This window comes from Chiloscyllium plagiosum, unplaced genomic scaffold (genome assembly GCF_037043375.1).
Source record: "Chiloscyllium plagiosum isolate Xiang-an unplaced genomic scaffold, Cpla_swu_hap1 HiC_scaffold_22, whole genome shotgun sequence".
Taxonomy (NCBI): domain Eukaryota; kingdom Metazoa; phylum Chordata; class Chondrichthyes; order Orectolobiformes; family Hemiscylliidae; genus Chiloscyllium; species Chiloscyllium plagiosum.
The window spans coordinates 17,651,415-17,676,904 of NW_028270160.1; the positions used below are offsets into that span (position 1 = coordinate 17,651,415).

A 25,490-nucleotide genomic window follows, 5' to 3' on the forward strand; every position below is an offset into this window, starting at 1 on the left:
GTGGCGCTGGAAAATGACGCAACCCGACCACTTGGGCCAGCCTCCTCCACGGCTGCCTGTCGCTGATTGGCCGACCCCCCTGTCACTCTGGAGACGGTAACGGTCGGAGCGCGAGGCGGTGGTGGCGAGCTCGGGTCACGGGCACGGCTGGTGGCAGTGCGCGTACCGAGCGGGGTGGCGACAGAGAGACGGATTCCCGGGACCGTGAACGGCGGCCCCCACCGGAAATCACCGAGAACCGTCCCTTCCCTTCGTATCGGCGGCCAGCTGCAGCCCGCGGCCCGGGCCGGGAGAAGCGGCGAACATTGGGAATTGACCTGTACCGCATTTGGGTAGATCCCTGGAGGACCTGGAGTGAAAGCCGGAGGTGAGAGCGATTAAAGAAGTGATGAGCAGAAGAAGTGAACCAGACTGAGCAAGGTTATCAGGAGTGAATTGGATCAAAGTCTGGCTTGGAGTGTTCTGGAGGAAAGCCTGCAACTGAAAGAGTCCACGATACAGCAGGGGCAATCAGCAGTAAAACCTGAGTGATTCCGAGTGAAGTGCAAAAATTGAAGTGATCCAGGGTAAAAAGAGAGTTCACATAGTGTCTGGCAGGTTCTGGAGCGCAAACACAGGATCTGGATCACTGGATTTTATTGAGAATGTTCTGGAGTGAACTACAGGATCAGCGCCTTCTGGAGTGATGCCGAGGACTAGGAGTGATCCACTTACATTTTAGATTTGGAAATATAGAAGGCCTGTTAGGATCTGAAAATGTCCTTCTTTAACTTTCGGAAGATCTTCAAGATTGGTGGGGAGAAGAAGAAAAAACAGTTTGAACATGTGAAAAAGGATGTAAACCCCGAAGAGGTCTGGCAGATCATCGGTGAGCTGGGAGATGGAGCTTTTGGCAAGGTCTATAAGGTGAGGACAAAACTGCTAAACTTGTTGGAAGGGAGATTGTCGTACTTTATGATAAATAGTTGTAGGTCTTAATTGTTGTCAGAGAAACTTAGATAAAAAGGATGATTTGAAAAGCGGGAAACTTTTAAATTTGTAAAGGTCAGAGAGCAGCTGAGATAAATTAAAGTGGTAGCATGGTGATTGCTTTTAAGGAACAGCACGTTGCATAGTTGCACTATGGATGCTGTTGGTTAGTAGAGTTCGCTGCATGTTACCTGCCTGTCAATGAAAACTGTTGGAGAAAGTGAGGACTGCAGATGCTGGAAATCAGAGCTGAAAAATGTGTTGCTGGAAAAGCGCAGCAGGTCAGGCAGCATTCAAGGAGCAGGAAAATCAACGTTTCGGGGATAAGCCCTTCTTCAGGAATCCTTTTCCAGCAACACATTTTTCAGCAATGAAAACTGTTGTCCAGGCTTTAAAAATCAGTTTTCTTCCCTTAGGGATAAACTTGGTGCAGGAGAGATTGTATTAGATTGTCACTATAAATGTAAGTGAGAGCACTGTGGGTTGGGCTCTGGGTGCTAACTTGGGAATTTGGTGCAACTGAGAATTCTATGTTGAAGTGGTTGAGGTGCAGTCGTTTTTGATTAGCCCCTGCACCTGGTAAGCATTTAAGGCTTTATTTAAATGAGCAAGCATGTGATTATTTAATTTTTTAATATTCTAAATGCAGTCAGTAATTTCACTCACGAAGGTTACAGGTGATGTATTAAAGTTATAGCTCACCTGATTAAACAGCTTGATATAACTGCTGACAAGAGTTTGAGTGATATTTCTAAATTTGAAATCTTATTATTGAAACATAATCAAGATTGTAGGACCCAAGATATGTTATACCTGTAGTTGGTGGATGCCAGTGTAATTTATAGCACTACATATCCAGTAACTATCTGCAGCTTGAGGAACCTTGGCTCCAGATTGCTGAGCTGGAATTGAGTGCTTTATATGGAAAGGGGGGAAAGTTCCTTGGATACCTTGTTTCGGGGGTAACTACTAGGTAAGTACTTCAAAATTGGTCTGAAGCCAGGGAAGGGAGGCTGAGACTGTAGAAGAGGCGAATATCTGGATGTACAAGGTAGTGCTGGAGGATGCTGAAAATGTGTTGCTGGAAGAGCGCAGCAGGTCAGGCAGCATCCAGGGAGCAGGAGAATCGACGTTTTGGGCATGAGGCCTTCTTCAGTGCTGGAGGATGTTTACCTCTTCCAATTGTCCAGAAGGCTCAAGGTTCTTGCAGCTTGACTCCAGTAAGGCATTCGACAAGGTTCCCCATGGGAGACTGATTAGCAAGATTAGATCTCACAGATTACAGGGAGAACTAGCCATTTGGATACTGAGCTGGCTCAAACGTAGAAGACAGAGGGTGGTGGTGGAGAGTTGTTTTTTTAGACTGGAGCCCTGTGACCAGTGGAGTGCGACAAGGATCGGTGCTGGGTCCTCTATTTTTTGTCATTTACATAAATGATTTGGATGTGAGCATAAGAGGTACAGTTGGTAAGCTTGCAGATGACACCAAAATTGGAGGTGTAGTGGACAGCGAAGAGGGTTACCTCAGAATACAACAGGATCTTGACCAGATGGGCCAGTGGGCTGAGAAGTGGCAGATGGTGTTTAATTCAGATAAATGCGAGGTGCTGCATCTTGGGAAAGCAAATCTTACCAAGACTTATACATTTAATGTTAAGGTCCTCGGGAGTGTTGCTGAACAAAGAGACCTTGGAATGCAGGTTCATAGCTCCTTGAAAGTGGAGCCGCGGGTAGATAGGATAGTGAAGAAGGCATTTGGTATGCTTTTCTTGGTCACAGTATTGAGTACAGGAGTTGGGAGGTCATGTTGTGGCTGTATAGGACATTGGTTAGGCCACTGTTGGAATATTGCGTGCAGTTCTGGTCTCCTTCCTATCGGAAAGTCGTTGTGAAACTTGTAAATCTTTTCTGAACCCTTTCAAGGATGTTGCCAGGGTTGGAGGATTTGAGCGAGAGGGAGAGGCTGAACAGGCTGGGGCTGTTTTCCCTGGAGTGTCAGAGGCTGAGGGGTGACTTTAGAGGTTTACAAAATTATGAGGGGCATTGATAGGGTAAATAGGCAAAGTCTTTTCCCTGGGGTTGGAGAGTCCAGAACTAGAGGACATAGGTTTAGGGTGAGAGGGGAAAGATATAAAAGAGACCTAAGGGGCAATGTTTTCACACAGAGGGTGGTACGTGTATGGAATGAGCTGCCAGAGTATGTGGTGGAGGCTGCTACAATTGCACCATTTAAGAGGCATTTGGATGGGTATATGAATAGGAAGGGTTTGGAGGGATATGGGCCGGGTCCTGGCCCGTGGGACTCTATTGAGTTGGGATATCTGGTTGGCATGTATGGGTTGGAACGAAGGGTCTGTTTCCATGCTGTGCATCTCTATGACTCTGAGACCAGGTTCTGTGGGGAGAAAGGGTAAACTGACCATGGCACTGTGCAGCTGGGAGCAATTCAAGCAGGGGAAGTAAAAAGGAATAGATAGAAGGAAGAAGACATAGATCTGAGGATGAGATTCTGCAGATGAAGTACAAGCACCTAGGAATTAAACTTAAAGGGAAAAAAAACAACAATGGTGTTAATGTCTGGATTGACTTGAGCCACAGATAAATTGGCATAGAATAACAGCAAAGAAGTAAAGTAAAGGTAAATGGTAAAATGACAGAAACACAGAGCCTTTATCTGAGTGTACGTAGAATATTTAGTTAAAAATCACGCAACGCCAGGTTATAGTCCAACAGTTTAATTGGAAGCATTAGCTTTAGGAGCGCTGCTCCTTCAGGTGGTTGTGGCGTACGCAATTGTAAGACACCGAATTTATAGCAAAAGTTTACAGTGTGATGTATCTGAAATTATACATTTAACAAACAATCATGGTATTTTTCAGTCTCTCACCTGTTAGAATGACCATATTAGTTTCTCTTCTTTCATATATAAATCACAAAACGTTTTTAAAAAGTTACATTCTCAGGTTAACTTTATCTGAGCTGATACCAGTTGTTAAAGTTAACCTGAGAATGTAAATTTTTAAAAAGGTTTTGTAAACCTTTGCTATAAATTCTATGTCTTACAACTGTGTACTCCACAACCACCTGATGAAGGAGCAGTGCTCTGAAAGCTAGTGCTTCCAATTAAACCTGTTGGACTATAACCTGCTGTTGTGATTTTTAACTTTTTATACCCCAGTCCAACACCGGCATCTCTAAATCAGAATATTTTTAGTGTATGATGAATTGATTGACTGCACAAATAGAAATACGTGAGTCTGATATGACCATTACAGAGATATGGTTGCAGGATGTGGAAGCAGAAGCATCCACAACTAGGACAAGTATATTGAATATTTTGGAATACAAGAATAATATGGCATGGTGGCTCAGTGGTTAGCACTGCTGCCTCACAGCACCAGGGACCCAAGTTCAGTACTAGCCTCGGGCGATTGTCTGTCTGTGTAGTTTGCATTTTCTCCCTTTGTCTGTGTGGGTTTCCTCTGGGTGCTCTGGTTTCCTCCCACAGTCCAAAGATATGCAGGTTAGGTGGATTGGCCATGCTAAATTGCCCATAATAGGTAAAAACAATGACTGCAGATGCTGGAAACCAGATTCTGGATTAGTGGTGCTGGAAGAGCACAGCAGTTCAGGTAGCATCGGAGGAGCAGTAAAATCGACATTTTGGGCAAAAGCCCTTCATCAGGAATACAGGCAGAGTGCCTGAAGGGTGGAGAGATAAATGAGAGGAGGGTGGGGGTGGGGAGAAAGTAGCATAGAGTACAATAGGTGAGTGGGGGAGGGGATGAAGGTGATAGGTCAGGGAGGAGGGTGGAGTGGATAGGTGGAAAAGAAGATAGGCAGGTAGGACAAGTCATGGGGACAGTGCTGAGCTGGAAGTTTGAAACTGGGGTGAGGTGGGGGAAGGGGAAATGAGGAAACTATTGAAGTCCACATTGATGCCCTGGGGTTGAAGTATTCCGAGGCAGAAGATGAGGCGCTCTTCCTGCAGATGTCGGGTGGTGAGGGAGCGGCGGTGAAGGAGGCCCAGGACCTCCATGTCCTCGGCAGAGTGGGAGGGGGAGTTGAAATGTTGGGCCACAGGGCGGTGTGGTTGATTGGTGTGGGTGTCCCAGAGATGTTCCCTAAAGCGCTCTGCTAGGAGGCGACCAGTCTCCCCAATGTAGAGGATACCGTATCGGGAGCAATGGATACAATAAATGATATTGGTGGACGTGCAGGTAAAACTTTGGATGTGGAATGCTCCTTTAGGGCCTTGGATGGAGGTGATGGAGGAGGTGTGGGCGCAGGTTTTGCAATTCCTGTGGTGGCAGGGGAAAGTGCCAGGATGGGAGGGTGCGTTGTAGGGGGAACGTGGACCTGGCCAGGTAGTCACTGAGGGAGTGGTCTTTGCGGAAGGCGGAAAGGGATGGGGAGGGAAATATATCCCTGGTGGTGGGGTCCGTTTTGGAGGTGGCAGAAATGTCAGCGGATGATTTGGTTTATGTGAAGATTGGTAGGGTGGAAGGTAAGCACCAGAGGCGTTCTGTCCTTGTTATGATTGGAGGGGTGGGGTCTGAGGGCGGAGGTGCGGGATGTGGACGAGATGCGTTGGAGGGCAGCTTTAACCACGTGGGAAGGGGAATTGTGGTTTCGAAGGAAGGAGGCCATCTGGTGTGTTCTGTGGTGGAACTGGTCCTCCTGGGAGCAGATACGGCAGAGGCGGAGGAATTGGGAATACGGGATGGCATTTTTGCAGGAGGTAGGGTGGGAAGAGGTGTAATCCAGGTAGCTGTGGGAGTCAGTGGGTTTGTAAAAAATGTCAGTGTCAAGTTGGTCATCATTAATGGAGATGGAGAGGTCCAGGAAGGGGAGGGATGTGTCAGAGATGGTCGAGGTAAATTTAAGGTCAGGGTGGAATGTGTTGGTGAAGTTGATGAATTGCTCAACCTCCTCGCGGGAGCACGAGGTGGTGCCAATGCAGTCATCAATGTAGCGGAGGAAGCGGTGGGGAGTGGTGCCGGTGTAACTATGGAAGATGGACTGTTCTACGTAGCCAACAAAGTGTCCAGGGCTGTGTAGATATGTGGATTAGCCATGGGTTACAGGGATAAGGTAGGGGAGTGAGGCTGGGTGAGATGTTCTTTGGAGAGATGATGTGGACTTACTGGGTCGAAGGTCCTGTTTCTACAATGTAGAGATTCTATAAGATAAATGAAAAGGAAGACTTTGTTTGAATGGATAAGAGCAATAGAGTACTGAGCAATGAATTTTGTTCAGAAGATCACATTGTAGAATCTCTTTGCCTGGAAATTAAAGAAAAGGAAAGAAGTAAATCATTTAATCATAACTCAACAAAAATGTATTCCACTGAAAAAACAATGCAGGGTGAAGGATGCAACATCAATAGCTAACTAAAGAAATTAAAGTTGTTATTAAATTGAAAGAAAAGATGTAGAAAGATTAGTGGTGGGTGAAAAGACTAGGACCTCTTTAGAAAGTAGTGAAGGATAACAAAAAATGAATAAAGTCGGAGTGAGAGAGAAAAATAGCAAGAAATGTAATAACAGACAGTAAAAAGCTTTTTTATGAGTATTGAAGATAAGAGGTAGTTAGTTCCTTAGAAGATGAGACTGGGGAATTAACAACAGAGAATAAAAGAAATGGCAGAGATTTCGAAGAAGTGTTTCAGATATCTTCATAGAACACTCAAAGTGTTGCAAGGATGTGTGAAAGTCAAGATGCAAATAAATGTACTTAACATAACGTCTATTGTTAGAGGAAAAATTCTACTAGGAAAATTATGTTTACAAGCCTGGATCTGATGGCCACCGGGTCTTTATGTCCAATCCAGCTACTTCCTTTAATCTTCCAAACTTCTTGATAACTCAGTCGCATTGCACAGAAATAGACCCTTCAGTCCAACTCATTTGTGCCGACCGGACATCCCCACCTGAGCTAGTCCCATTTGCCTGCATTTGCTTTTCTATTCATGTATCCATCCAGATGTTTTTTAAATGTTGTAATTGTACCAACCTCCACCACTTCCAGAAAAATAACATCACTATTCAAGCAAGGAGATGGACTGAAAGCTGGAAGTGGTAGGCTAGTTAGTCTAATATCACTCATTGGGAAATTGCTTGAAATATTGTTGAGAAAGCAATATTGGGCTATTTGGAAAATCATTGTACAACAAGGCAGTGAAAGTAGTTTTATGAAAATGTGTATTAGAATTCTTTTGAGGATGTAACAAATTAGACTGATAAAGAGGAACCAGTAAACATGTATTTGGAAATCCAAAAAGTATTCAATAAGTTGCCATGTAAAAAGTTACTTACTGCACAAGATAGTGCTTGTAATGTTAGGGTTTATATATTAGCGTGGATGAAGGATTAGCCAATGAACAGGAAACAAAGTCTGGTTAAATGAAACATTTTGGGTTGATGAGCTAAATAGTGTGAGCCACAGGGATCAGTGCTGTGACCTCAACTATTTGCAATCTATGTTAATGACTTGAATAAAGGGACAAACTATATTGTATCCAAATTTGCTGATGATGCTAAGATAGGTAGGGAAGCAAATTGTGAAGGGGACAGAGTCAGCAAAGTACTATGGTCTCATAAGATAGAGGAGCATAATTAAACCATTTAGCCCATCAAGTTTGCTTTGTTATTCAACCATGGTTGATACGTTTTGTCAATCCCATTCTTCTGCTTTCTCCCTATATGCTTTTGCCTTCTCCCTATATCCTTTGATCCACTTACTAATCAAGAACCTATCTATTATCTTAAAGACATTCAACGACTTTGCCACAGAAGGCTGAAGAGGCTATGATTTCCACAAATTCACCTCCGTCTGGCTGAAGAGATTTCTCCTCATCTCAGTTCTAAAGGGCCATGCCTTCACTCTGAGTTGTGCCCTTGGGTCCAGGTTACTCCTCCTAGTGGAAACATCTTCTCCATATTTACTCTATCCAGGCCTCTCAGTATTCCACTAATTTCAATGAGATTGCTCCTCATCCTTAAAAACTCTATCTAGTACAGACCCACAGTCCTCAACCACTTCTCATATGATAAGCCCCACACCCTCAGCATCATTCTTATAAATCTCTCCAAAGGCTACAGCATCCTTAAACATGGGGCCAGATGCAGTCTGACCAGATTCTTGTACAGCTTCAGCAGTAGTCTTGTATTCTAACCTTCTCACACTGAATGCTAACATTGCATTTGCCTTCCTAATTGCCAAGTGAATGTGCATGTTAACCTTAAGAGAATCCTGAACTAAGATGCCTAAGTCCCTCTGTGTTTCAGATTTCTGAAGCCTTCCCGTATAGAAAATAGCATACGTCTCTATTCTTCTTACCAAAGTGCATAAACACATGGTTTCCCACATTGTATTCTATCTGCAACTTGTTTATCCACTCTTCTAGCCTGTCCAAGTCCTTCTGACAGTTTCCCTGCTCCTTTAACGCTACCTGTCGCTCCACCTATCTTTATGTCATCTGCAAACGTAGCAACAATGCTGGTAGTTCTTTCGTTCACATCATTAACAGGAATAGTTATGGTCCCAGTACTGACCCCTGCAGAACTCCACTAGTACTAGCTGCCATCTTAGGAAAAAAAGCCCACTTTATCCACAGTCTGCCTTCGGTCAGTCAGCCAATCTTTATTCATGTCGGTACCTTGTCCTTAACGCCATGGGCTGTTATCTTACTTAGCAGCTGACTGTGAGGCATCTTGTCAAAGGCCTTCTGAAAACCCAAATAGATCACGTCCACTGGCTATACTTTGTCTAATTTACTCATTACCTCCCCATGATGAGGCCATGTTGATGCAACCCTGTTTCATCATACACTTCAAAGTACTCACAAACTCATGCTAAAAAATGGACTTTGAAATCTTACCAGTGACCAAGTCTATTGTTTGTTGTCTTCTGCCTCCCTCTCTTCTTAAACATAGATGTTACATGAGCCAATTTCCAGGCTCTGGGATCCTCCACAATGTCTCCAGCTACCTCTTTCAGAACTCTGGGAAATAATTAATCCAGTCCAGATGATTTTGACATCTTTAGATCTTTTAGCTTTTGCTTCCCCAGCACCTTCTCTTAGTGATGGCTACTGCATACTGCACTGAGCTCCTTTCTTCATTAACCATCCCCCCCCCCCCCCACACGCACACGCATACATACACGTACGCGCACACGTGTGGAGCTATTCTTATTACCAGACCATCAGATCCCAAATGAGACCGAGCTTGAAAGATCATCGTTTGTTTTGGTTTTTAACAAAATGGTCTCTTGCTGAAACATAAGCATGCAATGTTGCAGATTTGGTTTTAACAAAATAGAACTTCATTTCACAAAAGAAATTAAGATGAAATGGAATAAACATAATATTTATATAACACAAGTATAGGGATATTGAAGCATTGTAAAACATAATCCAGAATATTCCTTTTACAAATCCCCAAAATACCTCTTTATGTACACAAAAGAACTCATTATATAGTGCTCAAACCAGCAAAGAATCCCTTTCTTTAACACGTCAATAAGATTAATTTAACTGTGACTGCAACTCCTAGTCTTGAAAATCTGATTCCATTTTGGAATTTTTATGTACCAGAGTTCAAAAGTTCACACCTTCATGTAAGCACTTCAGGGTTTGGATTACTACTAAACTCATTAGACTATTTTTCGATCTATTCCGTTTCTGATGAGCAGTATTTTATGCATCTGTCTTCCCAAGGACTTCTACAGAACTGTCCCAAACCAAAAATCCCCCAAAAAAACCTTTCCTCAGTGTAGAGGTATTTCCTTGAGCTTAAAAAGACATTCTAGAAATATGTAACAGAAACCTTGATATGCATTTGTTTACCTTGCTCGGTCTTGAAACCCACGAATGTATGCGCAAACCCATTAGTTCTGAAAGCGAACTTTTAAAAGAAATGGACATAGCTGTAGCAATATGTAAACTAAATTATTAAACCTTTCACATGCAAAGAGAAACTCATTTGACACTAATTCAGAAGTTTGAAGTCCAAACTTAAATGATTCTTAAACATATACGCTAATGGGATATCGATAGAACAAGCAAAAAAGTGATAGGTGGCGTGTAATGTATGAAAATGTGAAGGGTTCCACTTTTCTCAAGAAATAGGAAAAGCTGGACACAATATAAATGGTGTAATATTGCACAATGTTCAATACAGAGGAATCTGGGTGTCCTGTACATGAATCACAATTATCAGCATGAAGATGCAGCAAGTGATTAGGAAGACAAATAGAATGTTTGATTTTATTGCGAAGAGAAGAAATATAAAAACAAGGAAATCTTTCTACAGTTGTACAGGGCATTGTTGAGATCAGACCTGGAATACTGTATACAATTTTGGTTACCAAAAGTAGGCATATACTTGCATTGGAAACAGTTCAGAAAATGTTCATCAGACTGATTTCTGAGATAGCGTTTGTCATATGAAACTGAACATTTCGAATTTAGAAGAATATGATGTGATTTTTAAAAAAAAAATTCACTCCGGAGGCCTGCTAACTGCTGACTGCATTTACTATCCATCTGGTTGCTCTTTCGGATATGGTCGTGAGCTGACATCAGTCTGTTTGTTGTAAATGCACCCACGACATGACTAGGGAGTTTAAGGATTTTGACCAAGCAATGCAGAAGACATGGTGATCCAAGTCAGGACAGTAAATTGCTTGGACGGAAACTTAAAGGTGGTTGTGTTCCCATGCATTTGAAATGTGCTGCTTGAGGAGCCCTGGTGAATTTCTGTAAGGCATCTTGTAGGAGATACTTTTGCTGCTAATGAGTGTCATTGTCAGCCAGAGTGAATGCATGTGGATGTGGTGCCAATTCAGTGATGGTTATTGCATTGAATCTTTGGGGGCAATTGCTAGATTCTGTCCTATCTGAGATGGGCATTGCCTGGTACTTGGGTGACATGAATTTTATTTGCTATTTATCAGTTCAAATCTGGATATTATTTAAGTCTTGCTGCATTTGAACATGGACTGCTTCAGAATCTGGGGAATAACAAATGGTGGTGAAAATTGTGCAATCATCCGTGACTATCCCCACTTTTGACCTTATGATTAGAGGGAATGTCATTAATGAACTAGTTGAAGATGGTTGGTCCTAGCACAGTACCCTGAAGATCTCTTGGAGCTGAGATGACTGACCTCCAACAGCCACAATCATCCTCTTTATTTCCCAGATTTGACTTCAACCAGAGGAGAGTTCTCCCCCTGATTCCTATTGACTCTAGTTTTGCAAGAGCTCTGTGATGCCATACCCAGTCAAATGCATTATTGATGTCCAGGGCCATCACTCTCACCTCACCTTTAGAATTCATCCTTTCTGTTCATGTTGGAACTAAGGCTATAATGAGGTCCGGAGGTGAGTGGCCTGGTGGAATCTAAACTGAGAGTCAATTGCTTTTGAGGTTAATGCTAAGTAAGTGCTGCATGATAGCACTGTTGATGATGCCTTCCATCATATCACTGATGAAGATTTGTTTGGTGAGGCGCTAATAGGCCATTCCTGATGAAAGCCTTATGCCCGAAATGTTGATCCTCCTGCTCCTTAGATCCTGCCTGATCTGTGCTTTTCCAGAACCACACTTTTCAACTCTGATCTCCAGCATCTGCAGTCCTCAATTTCTCCTGCTAATAGGCCAGGTTTGATTCATCTTGCTTTCTGTGTACAAGAGTCAGAAATTACATAACACCAGGTTATAGTCCAATAGGTTTATTTGAAATTGCAAGCTTTCACCTGATGAAGGGGCTACGCTCCGAATGCTTGTGATTTCAAATAAACATCTTGGACTATAACCTGGTATTGTGTGATTTCTGAGTTTGTTCACCTCAGTCCAACATTGGCATCTCCACATTTTGTGTACAGGACATACCTAGGCAATTTTCAACATTATTGCATTGATGTTAGTATTGTGAACAGCTTGGCTAGCAGATTGGAAAATTTCTAGAGCAGACATCTTCAGTACTGTTAGCTAAATGTTGTTAGGGCCCATAGCCTTTGCAGTATCCTGTAGTAGTTTCTTGATGGCATGAAAAGTGCATGGAATTGGCTGAAGACTATCATTTTTGATGCTGGAATACTCTGGAAGCAGCCGAGATGGATCATCCAATCAGCACTTCTGCATGAAGGTTGTGGCAAATGCTTTAGTGTAGTCTTTTGCACTAATATGCTGGACTCCCCCATTGTGCAATGAGCTTGACCATTGAATTGTTTAATTGTCCTCCATCGCTCACAACTGGGTGTGGCCGGTTTGCATGAGCTAAAATCTAATCCATTTGTTATGAAGCCATTTAGCCCCATCAATCACTTGTTATTTGAGGTGCAAGTAATCATGTTCTGTAGCTTAATTGGGTTGACACCTCTTTGGTAGGAATGTCCAGTGCTGCTCCTGGCAAACTCTCCTGCAAACTTCGATTGACCAGGACTGATCTGCTGATGGAAATTGTCGAGTTGGGAGTATGCTGGCTGCAGATTGTGTTGGAGTGCACTCTGCTGCTCCCCATGGATGTCCAGGTTTGAATTGTTAGATCTGTTCAAAGTCTAGCCCATTTAGCATGCTGATTGTGACACACAACATGAGGAAGGGTGTTTTCAGTGGTCTCCGCAAGGACTGTGCAGTGATCACATAATGGTATTGTTTTGGACAGGTTCGCCTTAGCAGGCAGATGGGTAAGGATCATGTCAAGTACATTGGATATGCCACCCTTGGTTTTTCTCCCAAATTGTGCTCAATTGGGTGAGCATGGGAAATTGGTAATCAGGAGGTTTCCTTGCCTAAGTTTGACCTGGTGTAATCTGACTTTAAGGTTTGGAGTAATTAAAACATAGATTCTGAGAGTGTTTGACAGGATAGTTGCTGAGAGAATATGTTTCACCGTGTGGGAGAAACTAGAATCGAAGTGAAGACATACAAATTTGAGTCAAGCATTTAAAATTGCGATATGGGGGAATTTCTCGGATTCGTTTGTCTTTGGCAGTCTTTTCCACAACAAGCATCAGAGGCTGGTCATTGAATGTATTTGGATTGAGGTTAGGCAGATTTTTGATCATCAAGGGATTTAAAGGTGATGAACAGGCAGGAAAATTGAGATTAGGTCACGATCAACTTCACCCATCAAATAGTCTGACAAACTTAATGGGCCACGTGGCCATCTGCTTCCATTTCTTGTTATCTGATCTGCCTGGACAATACAGGAATCTTTTCATTAGAACAGAGAAAACTAAAAATATATTTGAAAGACGTTTGATTATATATAAAGAACAAATGACTTTCAATGCTGAATGTAATATGCTTTATAAATTAATTTGATTCTTATTTCAGGCAATAACCAGATTCCTTGTTGTAAAAGTTATAAACCTGACTGAAGACTACAAATAAAGCTGTTTTCGATCTGTTAATTGTTGAATCTCTGTTAAACAGAAGATAAACAGTTCACGTGTAGTGGGTGGGGAGGTCTTGTGGCATACTGATTGTGTTCCTAACTATAGACCAGGAGGTATTGTTCAAATCCCACTTGTCATAGAGGTGAGTCATAAAGGCGCTGAATAGATTGATTAAGAACTTTTAAAAAAGCAGCTGACAAGTACATTGAGGAATTCAAGTGAGTTCCTTGTGATATATTGCAAACTGTGAACAGGAAACTGATGTTTGAAGCTATTTTTAACTTCTCATGCGAAGGAAATAGAGAGGTATCGGAGTGAGGGCCATTCCAAGAATTTTGTACTTGCAATACTTATTAATCTCATTCCAATTTTCTTCCCATTCCAATCAGCCTCTTAAAATTGGTAATGGATAAAGGCAATAGTACTGGGTTTGAATTGTTTAAATAAAGTCAGCCAGCATGGATTGTTAGAAGATAAGTCATGACGTACAAATTAAAAATTCTTGAAGCATCTATTTATAATGGCAATTTAGAGAATATTATGTTTGGATTTTCAAGAAGCATCTGCTATCTGTATACTTTATATGTTGATCTGCTTTCAGGTTATTTGGATGTAGTATCATAATTTGGAGCCAACAGAGACATTGATATGATGGTTCTCTGTGAATAGAATGTTAGGCAACTTCACAAGGATTAGTGACCAGTTAGGATATTGAGCAAAATGGTGTTCAGCTGCAGTTGTTTTGGGGGAAAAAAAGATCAGTAGTGGAAATATCTGTTAAACCAGAAAACTTGAAAGATGCTGAGATATTTTCAAATGTTTTGTATAAAAATGAAGTTAACTTGTTAAGTCTCTATAAAAACATGAAATATACTAATTTTATAACTAGGCATTGATTTAGCATGTCTTAATTCATAATATTCTAGTTGCAGTCAAAACTGTGATAAAGGCAAAATATTTCAGATGCTGGAGATCTGAAATTAAAAATAGGAAGTGCTAGAAAAATTCTAAATTTGGCCACATCTATGCATTTAAGTTTCAAGTGTAATACTCTTTTATTGGATAGACTAGAATATTGCACTTAGTTTTCAGATTCTCAATTGAGTGGAGAGGGCGCAAGAGAGATTTTACTAATTTGACATTTTGAATGAGAAGCTTTGTTTGGAGAATCCAGGGCTCTTTCCATTGACGATAAGAGAGCTTGGAGCAGATTTGTAAGGTTTAATTAGATCAATGGTTACAAATTATTTTCACAAAATGAATTTATAAATAAAGGACATAGGTATAAGATCATAACCAAAAGAAAGAGTTTTGTAGGCTGTTTTGTGTGGACTGTTGGGATGTGGACTGTTTAACCAACAACTATGGTGAAGGCAGAATCTTCCAACTTTTAAAAAGAGAAGAAGGTAATTATATGGGGATGATAATGGGATGGTGGTAATGTCACTAGTCCAGTAATCCAGAGTACAGCAACAGAAGCCTTATCTCCTGTTCTTCCTTGTCCTGAGAGTGCGGGAATTACTGATATTTCCCCAGCTGTTCTCTGGCATTAACACAAACCAGGATTTGAATTTTGGACATGTTCTACATGTGTTTAAAGGATTGTAGAATTCTTACAGAACAGGAGGAGAACATTCAGCTCTTTGTAGGAGATCACTGTAACTTCCTTGTTTTATTCTGTGCTCTATTTATAAAACCTAAAAATATTGCTGAAACAAGAACTTGTATTTATCAAGACAAACAGAAGAATGTCAAATTTTAGACAGTCATAATCATTTATACTACAGTTGTAAAGGTGTCTGATTGGTTGGCAAATTAACTCTGATTGCCAGAAACTTTCTGTGTCAAAAAGGGGGAATACGGGTTCTCCAGTGTCCCAGGTAATTAGAGAAAAGCTCAAGGCTTGAAAATGTTGCTTTTGGGGTCTGAATATGAATGTATCTTATTGCTTGCAAATGTTAATGAGCTGTATTATGGTTGCTTAATTTGGTTCTTACTGTAACTATTAACACACTCAAGACTGGGCATTACTAATAGAACAATCACAGAATCATATCTGATAGACTGGGTCTCTTTCCTTTTTAAAAAAAAAAGGAAGACCTGATAGAGGTCTTCAAAATAGTGTAAGGCTTTGATGAGATGGATAAACAAAGAATGGTTCCTTTTGTATAGAAGCCATTTAACATAAGAAAGTCACCAAGAAGTCCAATAGGGAATTTGGAAGTAACCTCTTTACCCGTATAATGACGAGAATACATATCCACTCATACCTAGTATTGTCTTTGTAAATCATCTTTGTACCTTCTCTATTGCCTTTATTATTTCAATGGTATGGTAGCTGGAACTGAATGGAACTCTTTCCCTAAGCATGATCAAACAATACTTGTCTTAGTACAACTTGCCAACTTTTCAATTCTCTCGAAATAAAGTTTTTAGTGTGCTTTATTATGATCTTGCAAAATTTTAGTATATTTGTACTTTTTAATGAAAGGTGTGTGATTTTTTTTAAAATGTGTTGATTATTTTTTGTGAAAGGGTTTAAAAGGTAATTAGGTCAGTCACTCCAGAGCCTAAATTTAAATCACACTGACAAGGTGTTGGTGACTGCAAGGACTCCTTGAGTGTTGGTGGAAGTTTGTTTATACTGTGAGGCTTTACAACTGGAGAGAAAAAAGAACCATTAGCTGTAGCAGAATCTAGGGTGAGCATGTTCTTAACATTTTTCGAAGGTTATTGGTGCAGTTTGAAGGAAACCTGACTCAAGTCAGAAGCAAATATAGACTTTACTAGAAAAAGAAAATTGTTCAGCACAGTTAAGAAACTAAGGTGCCTTAGTCTGCAGTTTGTGAAACTCACAGAACTAGAGTCATACAGCATGCAAACAGACCCTTTGGTCCAACCAGTCCATGCCAAACATAATTCCAAATTAAACTAGTCCCACTGCCTTCTACTGGCCCATATCCCTCCAAACCTTTCCTATTCATTTTGAGAATTCCCAAGAAAACTATCTTCTGACTGTATACCATGGTCTAACCTGATAGGGGGACTTGGCATATCCAGGGATGGTGGTGCTGGTGGTTGGGACATAATCATACTCGTGGAATCATGACAGTGGCAGCCACTTGCCTGACTAGTCTGCAACACAAGCTCTCCCAATTTTGGCACTGGCCCCAGAGGAACAGAAGTTCTGCTCTGCGCTAGTTTATCCCACGTGGAGTTCTTTTTGGCTGCAAGGGACTTCAGCAGCTTCAACAGTCTTGGCAGTTCTAGAGCTTTGTTATGGTTGCTGCCAGAACTGTAGGTAGGAGGCCCAATTGAACTGCAGACACTGTGCAGGTAGGAGTGAAGATGGTTGCTATTTTCTGTTGGAGTAATGTTCAAAGAGCAGCCCTCCAAAGTTGGTATTGCTTTTCATAGAATGTTTTGTTTGAAATTTGCATTAGTGAGCTGAGAAAGTCTTAAGATCTCAATTGTGTGAGCATTTAATAGAAAAGACTTCGCCACTCACAGGAATGGAACTGAGAAGCAGTTAAGTCAAACCTATAGATTTGATATGAAAGGGTAAATTTCTTTTTTTTGTGTGTGTAACCGTAAAGTGGTGTTGGTGAGTAAATGGGGTTTTGGTTTGCTGTGTGTTTTGATATCTTCCAAATTGTGTTATATTTAGGTAGGTTGGTTTGTTTTACATTTTTTCCTTTTGTGTAATAAACTTAAATTTTGTTGTCAAAACCAAATCCCACAGGCTTATGTGCTTATGTTTCAGTGAAAGATATCCATGTCAAATTATAAAAACTAGAGTTTCATGTATCAAGCCAGACTTCATTCTGGGGTTTGACATGTCTGGTGGTGACATCAGCTGGGATTATAACATTCTTTTAGCTTCCAGATTTGCACCTTCCAAGTAATGTAACTCCCTGATTCCCTCCACCAAAATGTACCACCATTTATTTGCCTGTGCTTTGAGTGCCTCCCTGCACCACCTCATTTTACTTCCTTAATTCAAATTGCTGCTTAAAACCTACTTCTTCAACAAAGCTTCTGTTCATAAAATCACTACAGTGTAGAAGCAGACTATATTTTGCTTTTCTATTCTACAATAGACTCTACAGCAAGGGGAAAATCAAAACATGCGGTATATTTGGATTTTGGCTATTACACAGGTTAGAACTCATGGGATTAGTCATAATGTATTGAAGATGTGCTGGTGTTGGACTGAGGTGGACAAAGTCAAAAATCACAGCAGTGGGTTGTAGCCCAATCAGGAGTTCATTATTGCTGCAAGGAACTTTGGCAACTTCAAGGTGCAGGATGAGATACAAACAGACTTGAAACATGGCCTTGCACCTAAAATGTCACCTTTGTTCTGCTAAAACCTAAAGCTATCTTGGGGCAGGGATTTAATACATTAATCAATTGAAACCTGCGCTCCATTCTAACTGATTAAAGACTTAATAGCCATCTAGGTTTGTTCAATACATTTGCATAAGTTGTATGATCCTTTGATCTTTTACTATAAATTCTGTGTCCAATGTATTCTCTCTCACTAGCTGCCTGAGGAAGGAGCGGGGGTTCTGATAGCTTGCGGTTTCAAATAAACCTGTTGGACTATAACCTGGTGTCATGTGATTTTTGACTTGGTAATGTATCAACAAACATTTACTACTCGGAAGTTAATGGAAATCAGTGAGCAGTAATAAGCTAATGATTTCTGATTGACATGGTGCAATTAGTGAAGTGTTGAAAGGAGCAATGCTGAGGCCTCCCCTACTTACAACATATGTTAAATTGGTTGAGTGGACTTGAGTTTAATGGATCCAATGTTGCTAACAATTCAAAGCCCGTTGAGTCTACACTGACTCTCAGAAGACCCACCCCATCCCTGTTACCCTGTCGTCTGTCTAATACCTCCATCTTAGTGTCATTATGTATTAAATTGATTTGGTGAAGCACCTTTGGAGATTTCATCATTAAAGGTGCTACATAAATGAAAGTTGATGTGTTGAACTTTATTTGCCAATTATTTGTCCATACTGCAAATGAATAATTTCCTCTAATTTGTTGCATTGCTTCTCAGTATTGACTGTATCCACCTCCCACAATTTGATGTCATCTGTGAATTTAGGATTCCAAAGTCTAAAAGGTTCACGTGAACAGCAGTGGCCGCAACACACTTCCTAGCTTCTACTATCTGAACAATTATGCTTCACTCTTGCTCTCTTCTCTCTGTTTTGGAACCAGTGTGTAATTCATTCTGCCACTTGTAGCCATCTACACATTTTCTGACCTTATGTTTTAGTCTATTACAATACACTGTACACTAGTTTAATAATTTGCTGGGCAAGTTAGATTGCACTTTATATATATTCCACTATTTGCTAGTCTTCTGATAGTACAACGTTCTCTAATTAATTATTTTATGTGTAGAATGCCTTTGTTTTCTCTTCCCTAGGCTCTCGCTTTAAAAAAAAATGTGAATTCAATTAATCTTTTCTGATTTTTTTGTAACATGGATACATGAATCAGGTAGTATGACAATTCAAAACTTATTACCCTTGAGGTCCTTCTCCCATTTGTTTTCAAGAATACTTAAATTTCTTGAACACTTGGTAACTACTTCTTAAGAAATGTTTTGCTTTTCTATTCTTCTGACTAAACTGTGTAATTTCACATTTTCTTGTATGATATTCCATCTGCCATCTTCTTCTCCACTCACTTAAGCAATCTTCATCTTTAAGCATTTGTGCATCCTCCTCATAATTTACTTTCCCACCTAGCTTTGAATTATTAACAAAATTGGATCCAATAAATTCAGTTCACTTATCCAATTTATAATATGTTGTAAATAGGTGAGGCCCCAGCATTATTCCTTTCAGCACTCCACTAATTTCACTGTGTCAATCTGAAAATGATTAGTTTATTACTGCTCGCTGATTTCCATTCACTTACCAGGCTTTAATACATTTCCACTAACCCCATGAGTTCTAACCTGTGTATGATCAAAATCCAATTATACCTCATGTTTTGATTTTCCCCTTGTTGAGTGTACATTGATTTCTGAGAGCACAGTGCTGTCGGGTTTGTTTGAATGTGTCTCAGGCCTGTCAAAAAGTTGTTAATCTGTCTATACATTGCTCCTAGCAAACAGTGCTGTATGGCTAGCTGGCCATTTGAAACTTGGATTGGTTCTCAACCTATTTGACAAAGAAATTTGGTTGAAGAAAGTAAAGACTTCTGTTTAGATGCAAATAAAATCTTCCTTGTGAATAGATTTAAAAATGGTAAAAGCATCAATCTCAGGATGAAAAGTCTATTCTCCCATTAGAGAGAGATGACTGGTGGTAGTTTAATCTGAGGGTCACTTCATAATTCTGCATGTCTGTACTTGATAGTACAGATAATTCATATGGGAAGTCAGAAACTGTTGATCAAGCTAAGTAATGTTGGGTCTGTGCCATTGAAATTATGCAATAAATTGGAGTTAAGCATCCTTTCTGAAGAATAGTCGATTGCTTCCTTTGCGGTCACATTGGAGAGAATTGAAAAATCAGTGAGTCAGTTTTAGCTGGTCAATAAGTGGATATGAAATCTATGATATCACCATACCCATTGTGATGTAGATAGTGGCTCTTTGTGATGTAATTTACTTAGAATGCTTAACTAGTTTATATTGCTAGAAATGGACTGTTATAGTTTGAAAATTCTAAAGCTTTGACACTGAATTAGTTGAACAATATTGTATTGGAATTGGTAGTTAATTATACTATAAGAACTGAAAAACTGGATTAGCTACAAATGTGTTGTTTACAGGCATACATCACATAGGGAGTAAGAACAAGGAGAGAAACCATTTTTTCCTCATCTCCATCTTTATGGGAGAACTGCTTTAGTTTTAAACATGTCCTCTAATTCTAGCCTTTCCAACAGGGAAGACATCATCTGTGCCCACCCTGTCAAAACTCCTTGATCTCATGTGTTTTGATAAGATTTACAGTATACTGTATGCAGAAAATAAACAGGAATATTTGCAGGTAAACCTGTGCAGAAACAAACATACGTTTATTGATTTGCTTATATTGCCCAGGGCTGAAATACAAAGTTGCTTAACAGATAGGATGGGCCTTTGGTGCTGTAATTTTTCTATGGCTTGATATAATGTGTTCAGGGATTAGAATGCGTCTGTTTGCTGGTATGCCATGTCTGGAGATTGTGACATGGATTGTTTAATATACTATGTGTGGAGATAGAATGTGAATGTTTACCATTAATAGAATTGATGCAGCAGGTCCAACCACTTTGTTTTAAACAAAACAGAATTTGTTTGCAAGATTACCGAATGAAACACAAATAAAAGAGAACAGAATTCTGAATAATGTAATCTATCCAAACACCCAACAGACTATCCCAACTTAATGATGCTGTTCCAAATACTTGCAACAATCCCCATAAGCACCCCTTGTCAAAATTAAAATCGGGGTCTTACAAGATAGATGAAAGACAGGGAGGATCAACGTGAACTTGCTTCTTTGGGTCCAGCAGTTTCACAACTGACTGGCTGCTAGAACCAAACCAGAGTAAAGCTGAGCTGGGAGAACTGGCCGCTCCCCTTTCACAGTACAAGTGTTTTTAAAAAAAAACTTAAAAGCTGCTTCAAATAGACCAACCCCAGACATTTCAGAACCTGCATCTTTACGAATTCTGGAAAAAAAAGACAAGGACAACACCGTGGGTAGATCAGTGGTAGCACTGCTGCCTCACAGCACCAGGGTCCTAGGTTCGATTCCAACCTCAGGCGACCGTCTGTGTAGAGTTTGCACATTCTCCCTGTGTCTGCGTGAGTTCCCTCTGGTTTCCTCCCACAATCCAAAGATGTGCAGGTCAGGTGAATTGGCCATGCTAAATTGCCCGTAGTGTTAGGTGCATTAATCAGAGGGAAATGGGTCTGGGTGGGTTACTCTTCGGAGGGTCGATGTGGACTTGTTGGGCCTGTTTCCACACTGTAGGAAATCTAATCTAAACATAACCCTGTTAAAGGAGCAGAATCATCACAGGATTAACGGACAGTTTAATATCCAGTATATGCAAATGCTATCTCCAGAAGCAGTCCAAGTTTGAAAAGACTGAGTCTAGATTGGTTCCAAACTTGAAAGTTTCAGTGCCATCTCCTGTGTTTTAATACAAATGCTACTGACAAGACAGTGATCTAGTAATGCAGTAAGCTTGATAATATTGATATGTGATACTGTAATCTGTGCTTTGTCTAGATTTGAGGTGACACTGTCTCAGTTGCTTTGAGATCCAGCTGTCTAATCTTAATTAATGAATTAATTGTCAAAAACCACCCCAGAAGATCCCATGTTTGGTCTTGTAGGCTGCAAGAGTGAGTTGACCTGGGGCAGTGGTTGCAGCCACACTTGCCATTCATGAGTTTAGAAGGATAAAATTCAGATGAGGTGACTGGAACATCTGAAAGAGTGGAAATTGTGTGAGGGCAGGATTGTGCCTGATAGCAGTTTGCTGCTGCCACAGTTGAGTAGACTTCTAGTTTCAATGTCCGGTTCTTTTATGAAGAATGGGCACTTGATTTATTTGCTGCTTCTGAGCAAGTTTTGTTCACTGCTATTTAGTGGTATTTCTGAATTACTCCAATGAACAGAGATTTATAATAAAAGCAGGAAGTGTTAGAAAAACTCAATGGGTCTGGCAACATCTGCAGAGAGAGAAACAGAGTTAATGTTTCAAGTCAAAAATGATTCTTTGGAACAGAGATTGGATGTTGATTCTGACTGGACAGTTAACAAGTCAATATTGAACAAAGGTACAGTGAAGTTTTAGTGAGTACTAGCCATAGAGATGTACAGCACAGAAATGGATCTTTCGGTCTAACTTGTCCATGCTGACGAGATATCCTAACCTAATCTCATCCCATTTGCCACCACTTTGCCCATATCCCTCAAAGCCCTTCCTAATTGTATACCCTTCCTCAGCCTCTGACGCTCCAGGGAAAAGAGCCCCACCTTATCAGCCTCTCCCTATAGCTCAAATCCTCCAAACCTAGCAATATCCTTGTAAATCTTTTTGAACCTTTTCAAGTTTCGCAACATCCTTCCAATAGGAAGGAGACGAGAATTTCACTCAAAATTCCAAAAGTGGTCTTACCAGTACCCTGTACAGCCGCAACGTGACCTCCTATACTCAATACTCTGACCAATAAAGGAATGCATACCAAATGCTTCTTCACTATCCTATCTACCTGTGACTCCACTTTCAAGGAGCTATGAACCTGCACTCCAAGATCGCTTTGTTCAGCAAAACTCCCTGGGACCTTACCATTAAGTGCTCCGATTTGCTTTTCCAAAATGCAGCACCTCACATTTATCTCAATTAAACTCCATCTGCCACTCCTCAGCCCATTGGCACGTCTTATCAAGATCCCGTTGTAATCTGAGGTAATCTTCTTCGCTGTCCACTACACCTCCAATTTTGGTGTCATCTGCAAACTTGATATTTCTACCTCCTATGTTCCTTTACTGCAACCTTCATAAATGTGCTTTTTTCAAAAATTCATTTTGTGGGGTGAGGGTGTTGCTGGCTAAGCCAGCATTTATTGCCTAACTGTAATTGCCCAAAGGGTCAACCACATTGCTGTGGGTCTGGAGTCACATGCGAGCCAGACCAGGTAAGGATGGCAGTTTCCTTTAGAGAAGTACATCAGTGAACCAGATGGGTTTTTCCTTACAATCGGCAATGGTTTCATGGTCATTAGACCACTTAATTACAGATTTTCTTATTGAATTCAAATTCCACCATCTGCCATAGTGGGATTCGAACCCAGGTCCCCAGAACATTATCTGATCCCTGGATCAACAGTCTAGCGATTAATCCACTAGGTCATTGCCTCCCTAATAGCTTCATAGCAGTAATTAATATGAGTATTAGTTTAAACTGTCTATGATTATGTCAATGCTGCATCTCCCATGTAGCTGAATGCAGTGGCTTACTGTAATGGAATAGTTGCAAATTTCTGGTGAGAACCTATGCTGCAAAGATGCCATAAATGAGTATGACTGCAGTGGCAAAATACCTGATACAGTTTATGAAGTGTTTCATCTGCATTCCTATTAGCAGTGTTAGCAGCAAAATAAAGTGATCTTGCTCTCTTTGAAGATTCTGAGATTTGTGTCAGTCCCCTAAAATGGAAAATGCAACAGTGGTAGAATGGGCATTTAGCCCAGCTATAATTTTCCCATGCCCTGCCCTGTCCCAGAGCAAATTTCTAAAGTCATCATGGGAGGTATAATGACCAAAACTGAAGTTATAGATTGTGACTTTGTGCCTTTTTCTATTGTTGTCCTGTTTTCTAACCCCCACCCCCACCCCCACCTCAGGCAAAGCAAAACGCTCAGAGACACAGTAGTTTTACCTCCTTCATCTTTATTCTGGGCCCCGGCGGGAGAGAGAACGATCGCCCATGTGCACAGAGACATGAGTTCACGGTATTTCGAATAGCAGTTTCTCAATGAAATATATAGTCATTTTACAGGAAGGAGCATCCAGATAAGGCAACATACACATTAGTTGGGCGACCGTTACAAACAGTGAGCATCAATTGTAAAGACTAAGCCATTTGCTGTTATACAATGAATAACTGACTTCACATAATGAATACTTTTCACCTTACATACTGAATGCTACCTCATCTTGTTAAAGGCTCTACATAATGCTTTTCCACCTTGTTAACCCATTACCCTTGCCTGCACCCCATTGTTAACTGTAAGTTCTCATCTGATCTGAGTCATGCTCAGCTGATCCCCTTATTTCACAAAACTCAGAACATAACTCTCTCCCTGCCTGCTTATACCCTATATACATTCTCATTTCAACACGTGCATTAACAACTATTTATCTATTTAGTTGTTATGGGGTTTCTGCCTTGCAGAATAAACAGCAAAGATCATACTCCATGGAAATCACTGTGTTACGGAGTTGTTCTGCATCTGGAGTATAAATGCTATGCAGCATCAGAATTCTAATTATTTAAAATGTCACAGATCTTGGATCCTGCAGCACTGCCTCTGGGTTAGATGCTTTGAATTAGTGGAGTTCACATTATTTAATGTTTCTCTCCTTTCTTTGCAAACAGATTTTTTTTTTGGAAAAACGGTATTTTTATGGTTCTAAGATGTCTTCAGAATAAAGTTTGGTGATTCCTAGTTCACAGAATACAACCAGAAAACCAGTGTGAGGCTTTTACATCAGTGACAGAATCAGCTCTGTGAGCTTGCTTGTGGTAGCTATTTGTGGTGGAGCATTCAAGTTAGTTGGAAGTTATCCAGTGCTTGTTCTAATCTGGCAGAGTTTGGAGTCCTTTCATTCTTAAGCTCTTTTGAAAAAAAAAATTCTTGACGTACAAAGAAATTCTAAATCCTCAACAACAGGGTCTGTTTACGTTACTCTGGTTATCCACCAATTTAAGCATTGTTTTGTAAGCATTATGTTAAAATATGTTTTATTGGACACTACATGACCAAGACAAACATTTGGATCTCCCTGTCTTCTGTCAGTTAATAAGTCTCTATTAACCGATGAAACAGATCATTTGCTACCCTTGCTGATGTTGCCTGGGACTCCTCCACTTCCAAGGTTTTTCTTTATTATTTTGTGGAATGTGACTGGTATGTTTACCAATAATTTTCCACCCTTAATTGCCCTTGAACTGAGTGGCTTGCTCGGTTATTTTTATTTTTATTCAGTCAGGGGTATTGGTTTTGTTGGCTCGGCCAGCATTTGTTGCCCTTGAGAAGATTGGTGATCAACCTTTTTGGACCATGTGGTGTAGATGTATCACAATGCATTTAGGGTAGAGGTTACAAGAGTTTGACCCAGTACCGTGAAGGAACCGTGATATATTTCCAAGTCACGGTGGTGAGTGACTTGGAGGGGAACTTTTAAGGTGGCAGTGTTTCCATTTATCTGCTATTCTTGCTTTTCTCGATGATAGTAGTCATGGGTTTGGATTTGGAAAATGCTGTCTAAATAGTCTTAGTGGATTTCTGCAGTGAGTCTTAAGATGGTGCACATTGCTGCCATTGAGCAAGTCAGTACTGAGCTG

General features: G+C 40.6%; 1 protein-coding gene across 4 annotated transcripts in view; it reads left to right on the forward strand.

Annotated features, from left to right (window-relative positions):
• The first annotated feature begins 127 nt into the window (after window positions 1–127).
• slka (STE20-like kinase a) overlaps window positions 128–25,490 on the forward strand; it is a 184,721-nt gene continuing 159,358 nt past the window's right edge. For all 4 annotated transcript variants that reach the window (XM_087998814.1, XM_087998811.1, XM_087998812.1 and 1 more), the window contains exon 1: window positions 128–906. In XM_087998814.1, the coding sequence (XP_087854940.1) occupies window positions 757–906 (150 nt within the window). In that variant the 5' untranslated portion in view covers window positions 128–756. The remainder of the gene's footprint in view (window positions 907–25,490) is intronic.